The 25,498-nt window shown below is 36.8% G+C and overlaps 1 protein-coding gene across 1 annotated transcript in view; it reads left to right on the forward strand.

Annotated features, from left to right (window-relative positions):
* Positions 1–23,896, forward strand: part of HSD17B11 (hydroxysteroid 17-beta dehydrogenase 11) — a 31,911-nt gene extending 8,015 nt beyond the window's left edge. Inside the window, exons 4-7 of the mRNA XM_036763123.1 lie at positions 3,623–3,729; positions 10,156–10,293; positions 18,611–18,727; positions 22,837–23,896. Of these exons, the coding sequence (XP_036619018.1) occupies positions 3,623–3,729; positions 10,156–10,293; positions 18,611–18,727; positions 22,837–22,927 (453 nt within the window). The 3' untranslated portion in view covers positions 22,928–23,896. The remainder of the gene's footprint in view (positions 1–3,622; positions 3,730–10,155; positions 10,294–18,610; positions 18,728–22,836) is intronic.
* The last annotated feature ends 1,602 nt before the right edge of the window (positions 23,897–25,498 follow it).

Genomic DNA, 25,498 nt, shown 5'->3' on the forward strand with positions numbered 1-25,498 from the left:
AAGCTCAGTTTTGGGCAACACATATAGCAAAAGAATGACTCATATTCCCTAGCTCTTGGAAGTTCCCCTTAGACATGATGTACTTTTTTCACTGGGCTCCATATGGAGCCAAGAATGCTGTCCTTGGCTCTGAAAACAGATGTTGCTTTCAGCTGATGAGTGTATGCAACTAGGAAACCAATGGGAAGATGGGAACTCCAAAATCCTTAATACCCTTCAAATCTTATAAGATTCTCCTGCAGCCAAAAAGCAGGGGGTAGAAGTAGAGGTCAGGGTAGGGAGAGAAGGGAGGAAAGTTTAAAAAAAAAAAGGAAATAAGCATTTTTAAAGATCCATTATGTGCCAGGCATTGTGCTAAGCACTTTACAAATATTATCTCCATTTTACAGATGGAAACTGAAACAGAGGTTAAATGACTTGCCCAGGAGTACATATCTAGTATATGTCCGAGGCAGATTTGAACTCAGGTCTTCCTGCCTCCAATGCTACTACATGCAAAGAGGGGTGGGGGAATCCAAGTAAGGATACCTAAGCCAAGGCTAGAGCTGAGGTTGCTCCTCCTCATGGGGTTTACCAGAATACCATGCTTGCTCCAATCTCTCAAATAACTCTGGTTCTCAGCCAGTTTGATATTTCTATAGATGACCTGTAAGGTATGACCAACTTTCCTCAGCTATTCTCAACCTGATTCCTGCATAATTTAAGTTCTAATGCCTATGACTGATTGATTAAAACCCAAACTCATGATTGAGATATAGTCACCTTATTAGGGTATCTTAAGATAAGTAATTAGGGTGTCTTAAGATATTAGGGCAAGTAGATGACTTTATTTAATTAATTAACTCCACCTTTTTACAAAATATATGAAAGCTAGATACAGTCTTTTTGGAGAGGGAGTATTAATAACTGAGAGGATAAGGAAAGGCTTCTTATACAAGGTAGCACCTGAGAAGTGTGGTAGAGAAACTAGAGATTTCAAGAAATGTGGGCACAGCAGCAAAGTAGATAGTAATGCACCTTTGTTACTGTCATTTCTATTGATTAAGGCATATCTATTTCTGATGTTCCCCTTTGGGGGAATGAGAACTTTATCTTCTGTATTCTTGGTAGCTATGGCAGCCAACAAGGAGAAGGAGGCAGCATCTGCAGAGGCCAGGCTCTTGGGTGATTATTTAAAGGACAGAAGTAGGGAGGGAGCTGCTATTCCTGGGGTACATAGGTGGCAGTTGGTGATGGTTGGGATAGCAGCCTCATCTCAACAAGTTTTGTTTTCCCGGATGATAGCTGTGGGGGTGAAGCTGGTAGTGTAGGGCCTCCATTCCCAGGGCTCTTGGGTTCAGGACCCTGGGCTATCTCTACTGGAATAGGAGGTAGACAGTAATTGAAATGATAGGTTGGTTTCACACTCCTGGAAGAAGGGGTGCACCATGCCCCTTCTCTCTTCCTCAGAACAGCTTACTCCTTCAGTAAGGCTGGCTTATCCAGAACTGACTAATTCAGAGGCAGGATTTTAATCTGCCTTGTGAATTGTAGATGTAGAAGGAGTTTCGACATCAGGAATCATCTATGCTGATAAAATCAAAACCTTTCACATATTTACATTGCAAATTTGGGGTGACTTTTAAAAGTTTTATCATTGCTTTTTATTTTAAAAGATGTCAGTTTTCCAGGACTAAAATGCTTTATTGAAATTCTTTAGCATTCAACTGCCTTTTGTTGTTATTCTTTGTATTATTATGATTATCATTGTATATTCTCTTGATACTGCTTTTTTTCTCTATGTATCTATGTATCAAGTCATATAAATCTTCCCTTATTCCCTATATTTCTCACTTTTTACAGCACCGTGATAGTCCATTATATTCATAATCCACAATTTTTCCAGCCATTCCCCAATCAATGGGTACCTATTTTGCTTCCAGTTTTTTTTTATTTTATTGTGAATTTTTTAGTTTTTGTGAATTGGTGAATTTTTTAATGCTGCAAGGTCTGCGAAGAAGTACAAGCAGGATGAGCATGCTCTGTACTCCATCTCTGTTTACTGGTTGTTGTTGTTCAGTCATTCAATTGTGTCCAACTCTTTTGTCCGCGTGGACCATAATACACCAATACTACTATCCTGGGGATTTTCTTGGCAAAGATACTGGAGTGGTGTGGATTGAGGCAAATAGAAATAAAGTGACTTGCCTGGGGTCACACAACTACTAAATATCTGAGGCCAGGTTTGAACTCTAGGGTCTTCCTGACTCCTACCCCAGCACTTTATCCACTGAATCACCTCCTGGTCAACTATTTGTTAGTAATTTAGAGTTTTTTAGACTATTTAGCGTGGTTGTTGATAGCTTGTATGTCTTTCTTTGAAAACTACTGTTCATGCTTTGATTGTTTATTTAATAAAGAATGACTACTCATTTTATAAATTTGAATAGGTTCCTTATAAATCTTGAATGAGACCATAAGCAGCAAAACTTACTGCAATGATTTTTTCTCAGTTATCTGTTTTCCTTCTAATTGTAATTACATTCTGTTTGCTTGCACAAAACTTTTTAAATCTTATAATCAAAATTGATTATCTCATGTCCCCAGGTATTTTTATTTATTGTTTAAATTTTTATCGTTTGTTTTTAAAATCACCAGCATTTCCCACAAAGAGAGTCAGTTTTCCTTTCTAACAGAGTAAGAGAAGAGGAAGAAATAGCAATTTAGCAAAATTAACAAACACAGCAGCCAACACCTATAATGGTCACCTGCACCTGCAAAGAAGGGAAAGCGTAGCATTCCTGTATCTCTTCTTTGGGGCCCAGTTTACATATTTTATTTTCACAGTATTTATTTTTGAGTTTTTTGTTTTGGCTCTTTCCATTTGGACTGTTGTAGTCATATTGTTGTCCTGGTTCTTCATATTTCACTTTGCATACTTTGTTTACCCAAGTCTCCCCATGCCACTCTGCATTCTTCATATTCATCATTTATTGTAGCACATTGATATCCCATTTCACTTATGTACCGTAATTTCTTTAGCTATTCTTCAATCAATGGGTATCTACTTTGTTTCTTCATTACTGCTAAGAGTTCTGTCATAAATATTTTGGTATATGTGACTCTTCTTTTTCTCACCAGATCTTTTTGCACAAACTATGGCCTCTCTAGCTTGTATTTTCAAAGTCGATTTAATACCCCTTTACCCACCACCCTCTGGTAGTGCCACAGTTAGTTAAGCTTTACTAAAAAGAAATATTTGAAATTTTAAAAATAATTTCAATGACAATTCTAGGTAGGTCTATTTTTACATGACGAAATTGAAGTCCAGAGAAGGGAAATCAACGTTAGAGGTAGAGGCAGGATAGATGCTCAGAATTTTTCTACATTGTTTAATTTTTCCCACGAGATTTTATGTTGTTTAATTTTTCACGTGAGATTTTCTTATGTTGTTTAATTTTTTTATACTACACAGGCTAACCAAGTCTAACCAAGCTTTATCATTCATTTTTATTTAATAATGCTTCATCTTATAAAATTATGAAAATAGTAAATTTTCAAATCTCTCAGAGCATGTTATGAGTAGATAATAACAACATCTTTTTTTTTCTTTTTAAAAAAAAATTGACAAAACTATTTCAAGACTACAAAAGCATTCCTCCCTGCAATGTTGAAGAATAATCATGGCCATATTGTTACAGTGGCTTCAGCGGCAGGACATACAGTGGTCCCCTTCTTATTGGCTTATTGGTATGTTAGTAACTTAGTTTTCTCATTTTTGTTTTGTTTCTTATTTACTGTATATTGTTTCCCCAATTAGTTAACAAACAGTATCTTTACTGTTAATGGTTATGAGATAGCTAACTTGGAGAAGTAACAATCACATGAAGTCATTTTTTCATGGGTATTATGTACATATAAACCTGGATTCCCTAGGAGAATCCTAGTGATGTGTAAAAGGGAAATTTCAAATCAGTCATATCTCATAACATTTCTCATCCCTTGCAACATGGACAAATCACAAGAGGCAGATGGATGCTTATGCCATAAACATTGTTCTTTGCTCCCAAGAAAGTCCTAATGAAGTGAGCCATTGAGTAAACATGTGGGGTGCAGATTGTGGATCTCCTGCATTCCAGTGTATACCACTGCAGGGAAGTATTCAAGACTAGAAGTGGTGAATGCGCATCCATTCATCGGGGCTAGCATAATAGGGTAGTTCTCCCTGTTACCTTGAATGACAAGGCCATCTCTCTATCAGCTACACTATGGCTGTTAGAAATAAAAGAATAACCAAATATAAGGCTATGGAATAGGCTCATGCTCCCTGCCTTCCCTTTGTTGCAGGCACTAACATTCTGACTCAATGGCAGGAATTGAAAACTACAGGAGGCTTACTAATCAAGTAGGAGGTACACATTCCCTAAGCAAACCCAACCTCCTTTGCTAAGGAGGCACTTCCAATTATAATCTGAAAATACTTTGAAGTTTTGATCAAGTTCTGACCTACTTGAATTCACCTTCAGTCTGCTGAAACAAAGACACAGAGATTAAGGAAGGGCTACTGGAAGAGACAAAGTTATAACTTGGTCACTGGCTGAAGTGTACAATCCTCTTACCTTCTAACCTACTCCAGTGAGCTACCTACATGGAAGAGCTCCCAAGTTTGGAATCAGTGAGTCTGTGTTAATCCCCTTTTGAGAGGTGCTCTGTATCCCCTCCCTGACCACTGGTGATTCAGCCTAGGATATTGTCTTGAACAAAATAAAATCAAGACTAAATATTTTCACTATCATCCCAAATGGATGGCAGTGCTTTTCCTGTGTTTCTCTTTGCAATTATGTTATACTGTGGGATTTGCTTCTAACAGGGCTTTGAAGACTGAGAAGCATCATTTCCACATTTCTTCTATGTAAATACCTACACACAAAAAAGACATCTAATCCTAGATCTTGGGAAGCACCACTTTAAGCTTTAATCTCCAAAGTACTTTATAACAATGGAATGTTTCTATAGTTATACCATTTTTTGATTCCTACCTTCCTTGGTACTTCAAATGAGCCATGATTCTATCATTGTAGATACTCCTACTGATGGCAGATCATAATCTCCTCGTATCTTAGTAGATAATTTCATGAGTTGATATGGTTGAACAAATCATAACCTGGTAGCTGAACATACCTAGGGTCCCAGATGGTTTGTCACTGGGCCTATATTCAGTGCTTTACTACCAGGGCAAGGCTTTCCAGAAACTGCATTCTACTGACAGTTTTGGAGAACCCAGGATCACTAACAAGTCATCAGCATTAATGGAAGCCAAGTTTAGTGAATATACTGGAGTAAAATGAGCAAAATGCTATTATAGTAACTTCCTCTAACAATTATAATATGACCCTAGGTCATCACTAGGGCAGTGATGCCATTGTCATAGAACCTGGCTATAATTCTATGAGATTTATCTGTGACTCAAGTCTCATTATCATTATGTTTTAAGCAACTCAACTAATAAGCCACATCTTAGATGTCTTTTTTCTTTGAGGGGGGAAGGTAGGGTAATTGGGGTTAAGTGACTTACCCAAGGTCACACAGCTAGTACATGTGTCAAGTGTCCAAGGTCACATTTGAACTCAGGTCCTCCTGATTCCAGGGCAGGTGCTCTACTCACTGCACCACCTAGCTGCCCCCCGGCTATAGTTCTGATCTTCAAAACATCTGCCTTAGTAAATTGTTTTCCTTGTACTCTTTAAAGTAATAGTTAAATAGTTCATCCATAGAGTCTTACTATGTTGCTGCTTCATGACATCAAGGTGACCTTGGGTTCTAAAAGGCTCAGCCAGGAGAGAACAGGTTCATTAAAAGTCTACCATGCTTGAAAGGTTGGTAAAGTATAGTCCTGCCAACAGACACCATCTGCTTTCCAAGTCCTAACCTAGTTAAGTATGAGAGACTGATCAACAGGATGATATTCACATGGTGATTTGCATGCAGTTGAGTCACCAACATAACCAGTTTAAACAAGCTGTTGATGCCATAAGCAAAAAAAAAAAAAAGAGAGAGAAATGAATTGTTTGGCCATAAAACAAATAAAATTATGAAATGGCCCTCAGTCTTATGAGCAGCTCCATGGAGTTTTTAAAGGATCTATGAACATTAATTTAACTGCTGGTACTATAAATCTAAGATTCTTGTCCAGTGATCAGATATACTACTAGAGTACACAGTTGATGTTCATCTTGATATTATGAGTATAACTGAAACAAAGGACAAAAAGAAATTGATTGCTGAATAAAAGGATAACTCACAGTTCTTCCTGGGACAGACAAATAAAGGAGCTGATTCTGTCATGAGGCCAAAGTAAGCAAAAGCATCATTTAATGAAATTATTGTTTCTCTTGTATTGCAGTACTCATAAGAGGATCTTAAAGTCATAGATTTAGAGCTGGAAGGGATCATAGGGAGATTAAGAAACTTGTCCAGTATCACACAGCCAATAAGCAGTTGATATAGGATCTGAACCCAGGTCTGCCTGATGTCATATCCAGTACTCTGTAAACCATGTATACCTCTAGACAAATAGCTCTCAAGTCAAATCATTCAACAAGGATATATTAAGTGATTATTATGTGTCAGGCATTATGCTAAGTACCAGGGACATAAGGACAAAAGTGAAACTGTTTCTGTCCTTAAAGAACTTGCATTCTGGCTGAAGAGACGATGTGCACTTGTACACCCAACATACAGCAAGACACAGACTTAGTCAGACAGGAGGTAATGTTGAAGGGGAAGGCATAGGCATCTGGAAAAACCAGGAAAACTTTCCTCTAGAAGCCCTTGAGTTGAATCTTGAAGGAAACAGACTCTGGGAGGCAAAGGCTTAAAGGCACTCTTTCAGGCATGGGAGTTGGCCAGGGAACAACACATGGAGACTCATGTCTGGCCAGTTGGCCAGAAACAAGACACAGAGACTCCTGTTGGTACCATCAAGTTCTTGTGGCTATACCATGGAGTACAGGAAGGGAAGTAGTGTGTAAGAAGACTGGAAAGGTACAAAATGGCCAAGCAATGAAGAGCTTTAAATGCTGAACAGAAGAGTTTAAAATTAATCCAAAAAGACCAACTCATATCATACCTGGAGTTTATGTGCTGATATTTATTGAAGATAATGATGAGGTAGAGAAATTCTGTGAAGGAGTCACTGCCCTCCAAATTAAATCAACATTGATATTTGAGGGTTCAGATGCAAAAAATGATCACAGGAAAGACAGAAGCCTCATATTTTCATATGATGAATACATCTTCAAGAAGACAAGCAACCAAGACAAGTACTAAGTAACATAACTCAGAATGAATCTGATTATATTCTAACACAACAGGTAGTTGCTGATGTGGCAGTCATTTTTAATGCTTCATTTAGTATTTCATTTTTCCACAGTTACATGTAGAAACAATTTTTAACATTCATTTTTAAAACCTTGAGTTCCAAATTCTCTCCCTTCCTCCTTCCCCACTTCCCCTGCCACTGAGAAGGCAAGCAATTCAATATGTTATTACATGTGTAGTCATGCAAAAACATATCCATAATAGTCATGTTGTGAAAGAAAACTTACACAAAAGAAACCTCAAGAAAAATTAAGAAAGCAAAACATAAATGCTTTAATCTCTATTCAGATACCATCAGTTCTTTCTCTGGGGATGGATAGCATTTTTCCTTATAAGTCCTTCAGAGTTGTTTTGGATTCTTGTATTGCTGAGAATAGCTAAGTCATTCACAGCTGATCATCTTACAATATTGCTGTAATTTTGTACACAGTGCATTTCACTTCGCATCAGCCCATGCAAGTCTTTCAGGTTTTTCTGAAAACATCCTGCTCATCATTTCTTACAGTACAATAGTATTCCATAATCATATACCACAACTTGTTCAGCCATTCCCCAGTCAATGGGCAACCCTCAATTTCTAATTCTTTGTGGCAGTCATTTTTTAAAAAGCTGCTTAAGTAGCCAATCACAGAGCAAGATAAAAAGATAAAAAATCAACATCAAATTAGAAGGATAAAAATTATATATTGCATGCAGTTGAGTCACCAACATAACCAGTTTAAACAAGCTGTTGATGCCATAAGCAAAAAAAAAAAAAGAAATGGATAAAACAGCGTACATCAATACAGAGTATCATTTTCTCCTACAGAAGTTTAACAGATGGAAATCAATCACCACATTGAGGAGACCAAAAGAGTTTAGAAACTGCCTCATCCAGCAAACACTGCTTATGAAGCAAAGAGATATTTCATCTACACATTGATTTAGAATATAATCTCATTTGTAAAATCTGACAGAGAAGAAAGATAGAAGACTATATGAAGTATCATCTCTTTTTTTTTTTGGAGGCAGGCATGGTTAAGTGACTTGCCCAGGGTCACACGGCTAATACATAAGGTCAGAGTTGAACTCAGGTCCTCCTGAGTGCTCTATCTACTGTACCACCTAGCTGCTTTCAGTATCATCTCATAAAACAGAAACAATGCAAGGGAGAACAAGTTTGTAGAAAGCTTGTGAAAGATTCAACTAATCCAGATCATCTCAAGGTCATTTAAGGATGAAATTGGAAAGACAATGAACAGATAAAAATGGAAAAGATTTTTTGTAACAAACAATGAATCCTCAACATTTGTGCTCTAATATCACAATGCCATCTATATCCATGATATGCTTTATGAGGAAGTAGAAATAATACTCAAGAAAATGGAGATAAATTGAAGAGCTGTTGAACTAGACTAGTTATACAAAAAAGAGGTGAAACAATTTTGACCCAGTAAATATCAAAGGATCAATTCTCAAAATGACTGAAATATGTCAGGATAATAAATACTTGGAAAAAATCATCAATCTTATTATTACTAAAAAAAAGTGGATGAAAAAATTCAAATATCTAACCCCCCCTTAGTCCTATTTTCCCATCTCTATGAAATTTTTGTGAGAATTGTTGAATACATTCTTAATGAACATTTGGAAAAGGAACCCACTGAACATTTGAGAAGGATTTTGTGGATGATATTCCATAGTACACCATATCGTACAGTTGCACAATTGATTCAAAAAGTGTCATTGATTATTAACTATTTGATTCAGCGGAGCAAAATACTGCCCTCAAACCAATGGTTCTCCTTCAACAAAGTGTCTCCTATAAAAAACAAAACAATGTAAAAATGTCTTTAACTCTGTACAAGACAAAAACAACTTACGAACAAAATAATTTTATTCTGCTATTTTTGATTCTTTATATCAAGCAAAGCATAAAATAGGTATTTGCTATTGTCATGGGAGATGTCTAATGAAGACCACAAATAGAGATGGTGAAGTTTTCCAGATGTTTCTATTTGTGGGTGATATTATCCTAGTTATATCAAGTGAAAAAATATTGCAGAGGTTCCTAATTGAGATCCATAGTTGCTGAAAAGTTTAGCCTAATTATTCACACAGGAAGACTTAATTGGATAAAGAATGCCTACTGTCCAAATTGGATGGATTGCCCTTATAATTAGTCTTTATGGACCATATTTCTTGAAGAAATACTTCAGTTGGACAAAGAGTCTGGCTCAGAATTAAGCAAAGGAAGATGAGGTGATATGGCCTTTGCTATTCTTTTCGAGACTGAAATAAATTAGGTACTCCTTAAAACAAAGGTTCGTCTTTTGAGCGCTGGTATTCTTACAGTGATATTATTTGGCTGTCTATCATGGAATACCATAATCTGTGAAGATTATACATACATTATACATTACACATTAGTCATACAATGGGCACCATCAAAGACTGTATTGATGAAATGGCACAAACTACATATTAGGGAGATGTATGATCCAAAAGGGAGATATGCTAGTCATGTACAAAGAGGGACAGAGAACCCATGAACAGTGCTTGGGCCCCAGTGATATTCTGACAGGATCAGAAGATCCAGAGGAAAATCACTGGTCCTGGGGGTGAGTGCCTTGAAGAGATTTATGGGAGGATGCAGGCAAAATTTGCATAAAATAAAAAGGTATAGATGTTATGATTTGTACCACTGAAGAGACTATACATGATTGTGAGTTTTAAAAGGGCATGAATTGTCACAGAAATGGATGTGGGAGACTTGTCAAAGTTAAAATTGTTTATTTTATGTCTTTTCCTCGTCAGTTCGAGCAAATTTGCTGCTGTTGGATTTCACAGAGGTCTTACTGCAGAAATGCGTGCCTTAGGAAAATATGGAATCAAAACATCATGCCTCTGCCCTAATTTCATAAACACCGGCTTCATCAAAAATCCAAGTACCAGGTAGGTGTAAACTCAGAGGAGGTAAGAAAAAAGAAACTGGAAGTTGCTATGACCATCAGCTTCATGGATAACATAACATCTAAGGCAAACTTTAGAGAAACTTGCCCAAAGGTTTTGGAACACAGATGACATGGGCAGAAAGAGAGCTTGGATATAGATAGCATGTGACAGGTGAATTTATTTACCATATCTTCTTTCCTCATTAGAACATGGAAGTCCACACCTCACATATCAGTTCCAGCTGAATACCTTCTTTTATCTATGTACATAACAGGTTTGGGAACTAATTTCCAAGTCCTGTTCATTCCTTACATCCTCCCTCACTTCTTAGCAATTTGGGTGACATATTTCTCAAGCAAAGAAACAGAATGTTTGACCTTATCAGAGATAGGGCAAGCTCTATCTGGAAGACACCATTATCACAACCAACCCTAAAGGGAGATGAGTGAGGGGGGTGAAGAGATGCTTACCAGGAGTCCAGAAAAAGACTGAAGCAGTAGTAATGACGACAGCAACAATAATAATAACATGGCATGCTTGTGGCATCATTTCTATAATGCTTTAAGGTTTGTAAAGTGTTGTATATATATTACTTCATTTAATCCTCAAGTACCACCCCTAGTGATCTGAAAGCCCCACTGGAAACAAGGAAGGATAGGGAACGGACTGTGAAAGAGACTAGTTAAAACTCACCTATGTTGAGTAAGGAGAGTCCTGTCTAAAGACCTCCTGCTTGAGCCCTCTAACACATCTTTTAAACACATTTTTTACAGCTTAGCCTCAGACTAGTCCTGACCATAATCATTTCTTTTTCATATTTTCCAATAATTATAGACTCTCATAACTTGCTTCAGCCAAAGTTCCATCTCTGATATAGAATAATGGCATACAATCCAACCATATGATACAAAGTATAGAACTGTACTGTAATAAAATTATATAAAATATCTTAGCTTGTATTTACTTAATAGAAATGATGTTACAAGTCTTTAAAATAGAGACCAACGCCTACATTAATCAACTGTCTTTCCTTCTTTTCCTCCTAACACTAAAGAGCTGCTACTAGGCCCACACAGGAAATTCTATGAGCTCTCCCTTTTCTCTACCCAGGTATGCAGTTTGGACTAAGTTTAGTCTTGAGAAATTTAGCTTCTAATAGATGGGGTAGGGGAGAAGAAGGTGCAATTCTTTCTCCCTCTCCCTTTCATCTCTCTCTTTCTCTCTCTCTCTCTCTCTCTCTCTCTCTCTCTCTCTCTCTCTCTCGCGCACACACACACACACACACACACACACACACACACACAAACAATTGGAGTTAAGTGACTTGTCCAGGGTCACACAGTAAGTGTCAAATGTCTGAGATTAGATTTGAACTCAGGTCCTCCTGACTCCAGGGCTGGTGCTCTATCCACTGTACCACCTAGCTATCCCGTATTCTCATATTCTTAGACTTGTTAAATCTACAGCCCAGTGCCCTGGATGAAAAAAATTATTCATAGCTTAAGTTATGGCTTAAAAAGAGGGACTAAAAAGATACTCAGTTGTACAATGTTATTCAGGTATGGGATAGGTAGTAGGTAATTCTTTTGTGTATGGACACAAAAGATATGCTAAACATAGGATGACAGATTTAGAACTGTAAAGAATTTTAGAGGGGGACAAGACCAATCCTCTCATTGTAGAGATTAAGAAAATGAGGCACAGAGAGGTTGGTGTCAGAGACAGGATCTGAGTTTAGGTCATACTGACTCCAAGTCCAGGACTATCCACGAGGCCACAAAAATCACTCACACCAAGAATTATCAGAACAACTTAAAATAAGATTCAGCAACAACTTGTAACCAATTTTATAATCTAGTGGGAGGCTGACACATAAATCTCACCAGAACAAAAAGTAGGCTTTTAATTTTTTTTAATCAGGAATTTTACATTTTGCCTTGACTTTTTCACTATTCAATTCCTGGTCAACGTCTACACATGAAGTTACCAGATTTGGACCTATCCTCTCCAAAAATGCTGCAGCAATTGTTGGGAACTCTTTTTTTCTTGCCTCCATTAATGAGACCTATGAACCTCTGGAACTCACAAAGTCACCCCAAGCCTGAACATATCCATCTTAGGATAGTCATTCACTCATTAGAATGTGAGCCCCTTTGAGAGAAAAGGCTGTTTCTGTCTTTCCCCAGTGCTTAACACAATACATGGCATACAGTAAGCACTTAATAAATGCTTGTTTATTGATCTGATATCAAGACAAAAACGGAAAAGGTGGGCAAGGACCCAGGTATAGGCTTGCCTAGTTGTGAGTCCCTGTCATGTGCGCATGGTCAACATGATGCTGTAATGCAGAAAGACAGGCCTTTCCCTGTCCATCCTTGGAAGTCCTGTAGTTACATGATGCCCTCTAAAGAGTCAGGAAAGAGAGAGCTATTGGATATAGATTGTCCTGAGCCATAGAGAGGTTAATAACTTACCTCTTAGGGTCACTTAGCTGATAAGTTGCAGAGGCAGGATTTGAATGCAGGCCTTCCTGACTCCAAGTCTACAAGTCCATCCATTGTTCTCACTACCTCTTATGGCAAATACACACACATATGTATGTACGTGTGTATACCATCATATATACACACTATATGTACATATACACTATACATATTATATGCCCATATATGTATAATGTGTGTGTATTGAAATATATGTTTGTATTGAAAACTGTGGTTTGGAATTAAGACAAGAAAGAAACTGTCATAATTAAAAGAACCTACAACTCACAATTTAAAATTAGAAAAGCTTAATTGCTCTTACAAGCCAAGATGGGGAGAGATACCGGTTGGCTAAGAGAACAAGCCTATAAACCCAGTAGGGTCTCCTCATACAGACAATTTCTAGCTGAAACACAAAGAAGAAAATGGAGAAGTAACTATCAAAAGCAGTTACACTAAATTACAAATTATTGCAACATAAAAAGTAACCGAAGTCAAGAAATTGTCTCAGCCAGGAAACACTCGATTTCTTTGCCAAGAAGAGATACGTGAGAGTCAAGAGCAGCACCAGTTTAAAATCATGATCATTTACAATTATTACAGGGAAAGTCAAATGGAAAGTTTTGAACAGTACTGTGTTGCAAGACCATAAAAAGCAATGGAAGAGAAAAACATCTAAAGGAAACTTGGTACGAAGCCAGGCTAAGACAGATTAGCCCAAGATCAATTACAGATGAACCTGAAGAAAGAAAAAATATGTATGAAATGGAACATATTTGCCGGTGTTCCTATAGCGATCTATGTTATCTTCATGAATGATGGTGGAATCCTCTTATTCATGCTCCACTACAGAGTCCCCAGTGTACCATAGAAAATGACAATTATGAAGATGAACAGCAGGGTCCAATCAAATAAGTACAGAAAAAACCCATGTTGGAGGCATCAAAATGGAATTCAGAGGTTTATTTTCAAAGTATCTCAAAGATGGGAAGATTCCAGAAGAATGGGAAAAATCATAGACAATATGTCTGCTAGTTTAGTCTGGAATTTCAGAGTCAGCAAGCACTTATTAAGTGTGTACTATGTGCCACCCAGCATGGCATGCCCAAATCAGTGCTGTGCACCATGAGCAAAGCAGAACTGAAGTAACTCAAAGGAAATGCAGGATGCCGCATTTAAAGAATTCACCCCAAATGTCAACATGGGCTATTTGTGCCCAATCTATTGTAGAACATTCTGAGCTCATATTGGTCTGATCAGCCACAGTCGGACACACTGTAACTTGCCTCTAGCATAGTGATGTCATTTTGATCCTCTTGGAGAATAAAGGACAACAACCAACCAACTCTGTGCCAGGCTCTGTGCCAAGCACTGGGAATATAAATGCAAGCAGAAGAAAAGACAGTTCTTGCCCTCAAGGAGTTTACATTCCAATAGAGGAAGACCACACACACACACACACACACACACACACACACACACTCTGAATAGGGGTCAGAGATGAATTCTGGATAAATCCACAAATCCATGAACTCTCTAACAAGTTAGTACTACCCCCATAGAAAGAGGTAGAGCTGAATGATAGATCATTGCTAACTCTCAGAGAACCATAGAGAGCTAAATGGGATTAATTGGCTGTCTGAGCCACCTAGTTGTTAAAGACTCATCAATCATTCTAACTGTTTCCATCTACATGTCCTATATCCTTCCACTGGGTAGAAGACCTAGTCATATTAGCAAGATTTCATCAGTATTATTGCCTAAAAATGTAGAAACCAAGAAGATTTTAGCAACTGAAGATTAGCTAAGATTGTAGAGGGAAATAATACAACAGACCTCTCATCCACAACTCCTCCATGAAGATCTAGAATATGCACCAAACTGAGTCCTGATGAGGAAATCCAAGGAAAACAAATCAAAATGAATCATTTTTAGCCCAGATTGGCATAGGGAGACAGACACTGAAGTCGGTATATACTAGGAATAAAGTACAACCAAGAGCATGTTATGTAGAGCCTTCTAGTGCTGGGATTGGACCTCCCCACTGGCTATACTCCAGGACAAGAAGAGGTCCATATTTGTCAAGGGGCCTGACCTTGTGTAGGAACAGATTGTCAACTGGCTGCTCTGTAGCTCACTCCCCAATGCTGGGTCACAGATCTGGTGCAGGGGAGAGGACCTGTAGCTATGGGTGGTGATCTAGGGCACGTTGTACCAATGGGCCCTAAGCTAGGAGCTGAGTGTGAAGCAAGTACAGAAGAAGACAGCATCTGTGTGACTCTGCTCCCAGCTGCAGAAAGGGGCAGGGCAGGTCTCACTTTGAGCTTCTGGCCCATTGCAAAGTCTGCAGTAGAATAACCAGGGCAGGAAACCCAGACCAAAGGGATCCTGTAGTTCTGTCACTCTGAACCTGCAGAATTTTCCATCTGGCAGACAGTGGCTGTGTCCCCCAATAATCTACTAGGTTTCTAACCAGGAGAAAATTCACAATTGTGTTGCTCAGACCCAAACCCAGGTTGGGAATTTACAGAGCTCAGATCAGAAGAGAAGCACTGTCTTCTCTGTGGATTAGACCAATTTAGAAGTACTGAAAGCTTGTGGGTCCCTGGACTGAGTTGTTCCTGATAGAGCAACACCCAGAAACAAGAAGGCACAAAAAGGGACCAAGTATGATTCCTTCAGAGGTGCCTATAACATGGCCCTAACACAGTCTAAAATCAAGAAGTAATGAGCAAACAAAAAGAAGTCCCACCATTAAGTGTTATGGTAACAGAGATGTTCAAGACAAAATCCTAGGAGAACAGAATGATTCCAAAATTTCTGCAGGAAAAGTCTTAAAAATGAACAGAGACTGAGCACAAGTTCACCTAGAATTCGTGAAAGAGATGAAGTTTTTTAAAGAGTTAAAATGATGTTATAAATGAAATGAGAGTAAGAAGAAAGGATTGAAAAAGAAATGAAAGAAGTAGGGGGAAAATTGAGGGTGGGGGAAATGAGAGCTATGGAAGAAAGAATTGGGAAGAAATTAATTTTGTGCCTCTTATTCCAAGAGGTACAAAACATAACCTGAGCAACAACTTTCTTGAAAAGTAAAATGAGCCAAATAGAAGTAAATGACTCCAAGAGACAGCAAGAAATATTAAAGTAAGAAGATTGAAAAAATAGAAGGAAGTTTAAGGTGTCTTACAACAAAATCACTGACGTGGAAAAACAGATCAAGTAAAGATAATTTAAGCCAAGACTACCTGAAAGCCATGAATAAAATAAAGAACCTAGACATCATATTTTAAAACATCACAGAAGAAAACTGCCTGGCTCTGCTAGAGTCAGAGGTTAAAAAGGAAACAGAAAAAACCCACCGGTCAGCTCCTGAAAGAAACTCCAAAATGAATTTCCAGGTCAAAGAAAAGGTACTGCAAGTAGTTAGGGGGAAAAAAAATTCAAGTACCAAAGAATCTCAGTCAGAATAACACAAGATTTAACATCTACCATTTTAAAAGAGCAGAAAGTTTGGAATACAGTATTCAAGAAGGCAAGAGATAAAGACTTACAATTGAAAATATTTTACCCAGCAAAACAGTATATTCTTAGATGGCAAAAAATTGACCTCTAATGAAATAAAGGATGTCTAAACACTGTAGATGAGAACAGAGCTGAATTGAAACTTTGAAATATGAACATGAGTCAAGAGAGATAAAATTTTATGTAAACATTTTGTGTAAATTTTGTATTTTATAAATGTTTATGTAAATATTAGTGAGTAATCAAAAGGGGAAAAGCAAGGATAAACTATTTACATTCTAATATGGGGAGATGATACATGTAAATTTTCAGAATCCTTTAATAATTGAGAGTCATAGAGGGAGTCACATGAGACAGAGGCCCTGTTAGTGGGTGTTGTTTGGGTTTTTTTTTTTTGGAAGGGGTGTTGTTGATGATCTAAAAAGAAGAAAAGAAAAGGAGCGGGAAAGGAAAACTGGAGGGAAAAGGAGACAAGGTGTTGGGAGTGGGAGAAAGTTATCCCAAATATACATAAACCATATGAACAAAGAGGAAGGGGTGGGGGAACAGTCTAACACTTGAACCTGGCTTTCATCTGAACTGGTCAGACTGGAGGATGAATACAAAACACATGGCTGAGGGCAGAAATACATTTCATTCTATTCATGGGAAAGGGGAGAAGTAAGGGGTGGGGGAAGTGGGAGTACAAGAGAGGGTAGATTAAAGTAAAGATTAGTCCTAAACAAAACAAACTCTAACCACAGAGAGTATTCAGTTTAAGAGGAAAGAAAAAAAAGACAAGAACCTTTGATTGGTCTCTGGGTGGGGCAAAGAGAAAAAGGGGAGGAGAGCAGAATCGGATTGTATCATATCTAGAACACAGGTGCTGAACACACTCCTCTTGTACCAGCCTCAAAACAGCTATATAAATCCTAGCTATCATTATTATTAGACCCACTCAATAATTAAACCGACCCAATAGCCAAATAACAGACTAATGTAGACGCTGAACAATAGTTTTAAATCAGGCATTCAAATTGCTGCAGCCTTACCTATATAAGTATTAGGAACATAAGGAATAAGGAAATCTCAGAAATAATTCAGATTTGTGTGAAGGTATCTAACTTTCAGTAAGGAATTTTTCTAATGAAATCTGAAGTTGACCTGTGTATTGCATTGTTATTTATATTTTTAAGATATTTGGAATAATATGCCAGTGGTGTGTCTTCATTTTCCCTTGATTAGAGGAAGATATCTAGTTACTAAGTGATGACATGTTTGACTACGAGTGGAATCCCCCAAACATTCCATTCAAGCAAGTTGACTTTTTGATTGGCTTAGAGTCAGCCTGTTATGGTAAAAATGGGCAATCTTGCTACACCATGACTAAGTGAGAAGATCCTAACATTGGTGCAGTGGTATGTTGAGACATGGCACCATTCTCTTCTGGGCACATTATTCACAGGTGTGGATTACATGCCAAACTTGGGAACATTAAATAGATTGAAGATATTTAGGAAGCTTAAAGATTACCTAATCTAGAACTAATCAAATTTCTTTTATTTAAATTTCTAATTACTTTATCCTAGCATATTACTTTAAAATTTTAATAGTCTTTCCCCTGATAAGGCCTTAAAAAGGTACCCTTGTGGTCTAGAATGTATTGGAGGTGGACATCAGACCAGGGCATCCAGGATTGGTGTCAGTGTTTGAAGGAACAGGAAAAAGTCATTAGAAATTGTATGTAGCAAATCCTTGAACTCAGGGACCAAGAAAGGCCTAGTAGTCATCACCTTTTAGTTGGTACCAAGTGAACAGGAAAAGTTTTTCAACTAGTGCAAGATGAAAGCCCTAGAACAGAAAGGTGATTGTACTTGTCAGTGATAATAAGACATATACATATATTTACACATACATATATATGTACACATACTCACACACATATATACATATACACACATATACATGTATGTGTGTATATACATGTGTGTATTTATATATTTGTGTATGATAATAAGATATATGTGTATATATTTTGTATGTGTGCATATACACACATTGTATATATTTAAGTTCTATCTTGTAATAATATAGCAAAAGTTGTACTAAAATTATAAAATAATTTCTCTTGTTATACAGAATTAATAGTTCTCAAAAAGTTAAAGCAGAGTAAAATCCCAACGTATAGTAAATGTTTGATTTCTGTTGTTATTTCTATAACAGTCTACATTTTTAGTTAATATTGGTATTTATTTTTATTATATTTGTCACCAAGTTAAGCCTAAAGTCTTAGTGAAATATGACTAGTTTTAAAAATTTCTTTTTAATCTCAGATTTCTACCTACACTGGAGCCAGAGGAAGTAGTAAACAAGCTTATGAAGGGCATACTAACTGAACAAGAAATGATTTTTGTTCCATCTTCCTTAAGTTTTGTAACACTGTTGGAAAGGTAAGCATCTTTTATACTTGTGTCAGCATTAGAAATTAAAACTTAGGTGTTTATGTCAGATTTAAAATTAAATGTTTAGATAAAGCTTTATTTGTTTACACTAGAATTAAAGTACTAGAAATTAATAGGCTTAATAATGAACTTCATTTTCAGACGTATACTTATGTTACCCATGGACCAGGGCCCTCCAAGGGCTCTGAGCATATTTGAATCTGATACTGAAGGCCAACCCCAAAGGAGTCAATACCATTTTTTGGCTCATCACCCCAACCAGGTTCTCCATAGAACGACTCCTGTCTTGGTTGCACCAGCTATAAGTAAAACTGACAGCCTTTTCTTGCTCTATCACAGAAATGTCTAAAATTCAAAGGATTCAATGGAGCCCTTGAACAAATATAGAAATATGAAGCTCTCAAATTGCCCATTAAAATACATAAGATGCCCCCCAAAATACTTTGTAGGGCTGCTGACTAAATACTCCTCATTCACCTCATACCTCCACCATCTGAGCAACTTGAAGAGTAGTCAGTGTCTAATACTAGTCCCTCATGGCATTGCTTTAGCTTATACCTATAGAGTGATCTTCTATGAATGATCCTCTTCTCTGAAAATGCTGTTAAGGAAATCTCTCTCCCACAGACCTGGGGTGGGGATAGGGGAGCAATTTTCAAATTCAGGAACTTTCAGTCTCTTGGGGACTCACAAACTTAGGTTTTTACCTGCAAGGTTAAGACCCTAGGCTCAGAAGAATTCTATCATAAGGTATCGAAACTATAAACAAATGTGATTGCATTGCCCATTGTCTGTCAGCAATCATTAAGAAGGTGCTAGAAGACTGTAGGTAGGAAAATTTAATCCCAATTTTCAAAAAGGGGATGGGGGGAGATTATTGAGGTTGCTGTGGAAAAATTATATAATTTTTGAGCATGTAGAAAAAGGAGATGTGATCCATAGGGGCCAGTTTAGGCTCACTATGAAATAATTCCACTGCACAACTGTGGGTGAGAGAAAAATGGATCTTCAATGAAATAGAGTACTTCCAAGCATTTCCAATGAAAAGAACAGAGTTGAATAAAAAACCTTAAAATATAAAAACAAGTTCAGAGAAACATAAAAAGGTAAATATAATAAACATTCAGAAGAGACTTTATGAGAATGGACTGTTGGCATCCTTATATGGAAGTGGGGATAATACAAGAGTTCCTTTAGAACCCTAATGTCATGAAGGGGTCAGAGGGAGTCACATGAGACAGAGGGCCTGAGAGTAGTTTTGTTATGTTTTGATGATGTCTTAAAAAGAAACGGAAGGAGGAGAGAAAGACTACACTGGGGAAGGGGGGGAGAGGAAGGATGAGGAACTTTTATTTAGGATGCATAGATAGAAGTCTGTGCAAACAAGGAAGAGGTGGAGGGAATGTTACATGAATCATGCTTCCATCTCCAAAAAGCATTGAAGACACACACTAAGAGTTAGGTGTACAAGTACTTTCAACTCAACATGGAAATGAAAGATTAGAAAAGGGGGAAAGGGAGGACTAATAGGAAGGGTAATTTAGGGAGGGATTAGTAATAAGCAAAGCAACTCTAAGGGTTTCAGGGGTTTTTTGGAAGGGTGGTAAAAAGGAAAGAAAGAAAGGATAATAAAGAAGGGGTAGGAAACAAAGAGAAAATAGTATGAGAATAGGATGGAGGGAAATACACAGCTGTGAGTTTGAATGAGATTAACTCTCACATAAAACAAAAAAGTTAGGAAAATATATTGCAAAGTAAAATGCAACAATATGTTGCTTAGAAGAAACATTCGAATCATAAAGATGTATGCATAGTTAAAATAAGATGGTGTAGCAAAATCTATTATACCCTAATTAGACTCAGAAAACCCAGGGTAGCAAGCATGATTTCAAATAAGGCAACAGCAAAACTAGATTTAATTAAAATAGGTAAATGGGTGTACTACATTTTCCTGAAAGGTACCATGGACAGTGAATTAATTTTAATACTTAACATGTATACATTAATGAAATAGTATCTAAATACTTAAAGGAGAAGCTAAATGAGTTTTGGATAGAAATAGGAAAACTGTAATAGTAGAAGATTTTAATATACCTCTACCAGAAAAAGAAAAGTATACTACAACAATCATCAAAAAATTTTGACATTGTAAAAATAGACTGGTCAAGGGAACAGATTAGGTATACAATGTACAAAAGCAAAGAAACATATTAACATAATGTTTGATAAACCTCAAAGTCCTAGTCAGTGGTTAAGTACTCACTATTTGACAAAAACTGTTGTGAAAACTGGACAGCAGCCTGGCAGAAATTAGATTTAGAACAATACTTCACACCATATACTAAGATAAACTCCAAATGGTTATATGACCCAGACACAAAAAATAACATCATAAACAAATTAGAAGAAAAAACAAAATTATCTCCTGCAAATAGGGAGAAAATCCTTGACCAAAAAAAAGTGATAGGATCATAGGAGATAAAATGGACAATTTGATTACATAAAATTTAAAAAGTCATACACAGATCTAATGCAGTTAAGATTAGAAGAGAAAGAATTAACTAGGAAAAAATATTTGCATTAGGTTTCTCTGATAAAGGTCTCATTTCCCAAATATATAGGAAACTGATTCAAAAAGAGTACGAGCCATTCTCTGAGTGATAAATAGTTGAAAGCTGGCAGCTCTCATGGGAAGAAATCTAAGTTTTCTATAGCTATATGGGAAAATATCACAAATCACTAAAGTAATTCTGCCCTATGCCCATAAAATTAGCAAAACTGACAAAAGAAAAAGAAAATAACAAGTGTTGGATGAACTGCAGATAAACAGGCAGATTGATGCATTCACTGTTGGAGGAATGGATTAGTCCAGCCATTCTGAAAAGCATTCTAAAACTATGACCCAAAGTTACTAAACATGCCCTTTGACTCAATAATTCTACTACCAGGCCTATACCCCAAAGAGATCAATGAAAGAGTAAAAGCACCAATGCATAAATATATATGTATGTATGTATGTATGTATGTATGTTGTTGTTGTTGTTGTGCCAAAGAACAGAAATCTAAGAGGCATGCCCATCACTTGGGGAATGACTGAATATATTTTGGTATATGACTATAAAGGAATACTTTTATGCTATAAGAAATGATCAAAGAGTTTCAGAGAAATCTGGGAAGACTTGTATGAAGTAGAAAGGTTCAAGATGAGAGTATCCTGTCAGAGATACTAAAAAGGGAATGTATGCCTTAGCTAGGGTGTAGGACTAGATGACCTCTGAGGTCACTACCAGTGTAATCAAAATCTCTTCATATCCCATATGCTGTTGAACTGATTCATCTACATGTTTGACTTCTTTCTGAACAAATAAACAACCAGGTACTAATATGCATTTATATTTAGCATGCCACTTATTTGATCACTTTCTGGTGTGTTTAGGTATGAATTTCTTTTCAAGATTACTGTGTTCAGGGTCTAATGTTCTGATTTTAAAAAATTAAATGTGTTTGATAAGAGGCAGCATGGTGTAGTGGACAGTTCTCGCCTTAGAGATACGAAGATCTGGATTCAAAGGCTGCCCCTGATACAGCCTATCTCTGCAGCTGTGGGCAAGTCATGTGACCTCTCAGGGTCTCAGGCAACTCTCTTAGACTATCAATTGCAGAACAAATGCTAATATACAGTGGTAGAGAGGATTCCTTCACTGGGAGTTCCCTTAACCCAACAAATCATCAGTCCAAAAGAAATTAAATGTGTTGCGTAGTCTCTTAAGAAGGAAGAGATAAATATTTTTTAGTAGAAAATATCATTTATTTAACTGCAAATTGCCCCTTCTCTCTCCATTAATATATGGAGTTTTAAAACCCGAAGACTTAACCTTCTCCCTCATTGTCCTAAAGAGCAGTTCAGCCTCCCTTTCATGAACACTGACCTCAGTCATCTGGTTCAGAGGATGTGCTGAAATCTCAGGTTCTTGATCTTACATAATATGGAGGCTTGAACATGAAGAGATCTTTGAGAGGTGACTAAACGTAAGGACAGTTAGTTGTTATGCAAATACTGATTTCCTAAATTATTTCATGCATTGTCTTTCTTTTAGAATCCTTCCAGAGCGTTTCCAGAATGCCTTGAAAAGCCTCATCAATGTTAAGTTTGATGCAGTGATTGGATTAAAAAACAAAGCACAGTAAATGCCTTGGATTTCCTTCCTGAAGAGCACCTGCTATTTGATATAATTCAAGTACAGCTTATCTGAGACTTGAAGATTTGAGGGTTTCTATTTTTTTTCTGATTCTCTTTCTCTAGTAATAAATTTTTCTTGAACCACACTAATTTTCATTTGCCCCCTAACGGTCATATCCAGTGTTGGGGGAGTGCCTTCAATTTTGCACATTGGCATCACCAACTATTCTACCTCTAGAATGGTTCACAATATCCTCTGATATGTGACAATAGCTCTTTAAAGCTCACACTCAAGTTTTTATACTTCACTCACATGGAAGTTTTCTAACAGTTCAACATTCTAGAAGAGATGACTCCTTTTTTCTATAACATCATTCAAAATCTTTTTTTTTTTATCTAGACTTGTGATATCAATGGTATAGGAAGTCTTAGTCAAGAAAGTTTCTGTATCCATGCAGATCTGCAACTGTACTTCAATCTAAAGTCTTCAAGAGTTTCCTGGAATGCTCAAAGGTTAAGAAACTTAATCAAGTCACTGAGGCAATATGTGTCAGAGGTTGGGCTTGAACCCATTTCTCATTGTGTCTGTAGTCAAGAAACAGACCTATGTCATTATCTGAGTGAAGGTGACTGTTGGGGCCTTTGGAGACAGAACTTCCTTTGGAACAAGAAATGGCAATTCAGACAATTTGTTAAGCCCTCTTTTTCCTGAAATATAACTTTTTTTTTATGAAGATTTAAAATGTGGAGGTCTTAAGAGGAGATGACTGGGGTAAAAACAAAAGGCAACAATAAAACTTTTTTTTTGAAAGAGAGAAATATCCTGTATTCTAATACCAAGTTTTTTGTCTCACGTATGAAACTAAGGAAACTATAGATATATTGTTGAAATGGAAATGTCTCAACCATAAACTTTTGGCAAGGAATGTACTTATAAATAATTATGAATAATGATAATAAAAGGAATTAAATCTAAATCTTTGGTATTTCTATTTTCTTTGGTGTTTCCATGCTCCAGGATAGAGTCTGACTCAAAATAGTCTATTTTTCTTAAAAATTGTAAAGAAAAAAATTCAAGATTAAAGAAGCTCCCCATATAGAAAATTACATTTAGGAAAAAAAAATAACAATGTAATAGTACCGCTACAAGTGAAACAGAAGCCAAATTAGGTAGGTTTCTATTTAAAGAAACCTCTTGCAAGTATGCCAAACATATACAACCGCACCAGCAAAGTGGATACGAGGGTTTACATTAGTCCTCAGAGATCTGAAATTGGCATAAAAGTTGTATGACCCAAAAGAGCTCACCCACCTCTCTGACAAATGATACCTGCCATTTTAAGGAAGCTATCAGGAGAGACAAGACCATCATCACCCAGATATGAAGGCTGGGGACTTAGTGTCTGGTCTTATTTTGTATCAGTCAGCAAGCAGTTATCAAGGGTTTACTATGTGCCAAGCACTGTGCTATGTATTGGAGATATCAAAAGAAAGTTGAAACAGCCCCTTTCCTCAAGAAGCATATGCTGTGATTTATCCAGTGAAGTCCTAATGCATCAGCTACCTTTGCATTAAATAATCGTAATAGAAATTGTTGAGGATTCCAGTTACAATACTGGGCTTTGAAGATACAGGAAGTGAAGAATAATACCATTAGTTTCAACTCTTATTAAGCTCAGTAGAATTGAGAATCAGCAGGATATAGAGGAAATGTCAAGTTGATTCACAAGTACATATAACATGATGTACTTTTTGTGGTGATCGTTATTACGTTGAGCATGCTATACTTTCACTGACAGCTGAAAAGATTTGTTTTCCTGACATATTCCAGAGGATAATCAAATTCTGCCTGCCTTGCCCACCCAACCCCCATATATATATGATTTTCATATATTATGTACAAATATTTATATACCTATGTTTATATATATATACATATATATGTATATACACATACACATATTGTATATGTGTGTGTGTGTATATATACATATGTGTGTGTGTGTGTATACATATATATGTATATATAATTGCGGTTAGGCTATGTTTTCCATTCACTGATTTCACTAAAATTCTGCAATCCTTCCTGGCTCAGTAATGTATGAATTCCCAAAGTATCTTTGCATGTGAATATTTTGAGTGATATCTGAACTATATATAGCCCCAGTCATTCTCTGATAAGAAATTAAATGTTTAGGTAGAATGCTAAGAAGAATACTAGTACCCTCAGAAAAGGTAGAGATCATTACTTTTCCCATTGTTCCTCATCATTACTAAATGAATACTCTCTTGTCACTTTTATTGCAATCAGCGAATAGCTTTGCACTCACTCCTAAGCTTGTTAATGGTCCAGGCTGAATATTACAGTCTCAAATGCTATGGATGGCTTCTTTTCTCTTAGACCTCCCAGCTAGACCATAGGAGGATAGATTTAGAAATGGAAGAGAAGTTGAAGGACATCAAGTTCATCCCTTTGATTTTATAGATAAAGAAACCGAGGCACAAAGCAATTAAGTGGTGCCATAAATCAGAGTTAGAAAGTGTCTGGTGAAGAATTTGATCTTCTGACTTGCATCTCC

This window comes from Trichosurus vulpecula, chromosome 6 (genome assembly GCF_011100635.1).
Source record: "Trichosurus vulpecula isolate mTriVul1 chromosome 6, mTriVul1.pri, whole genome shotgun sequence".
Classification (NCBI taxonomy): domain Eukaryota; kingdom Metazoa; phylum Chordata; class Mammalia; order Diprotodontia; family Phalangeridae; genus Trichosurus; species Trichosurus vulpecula.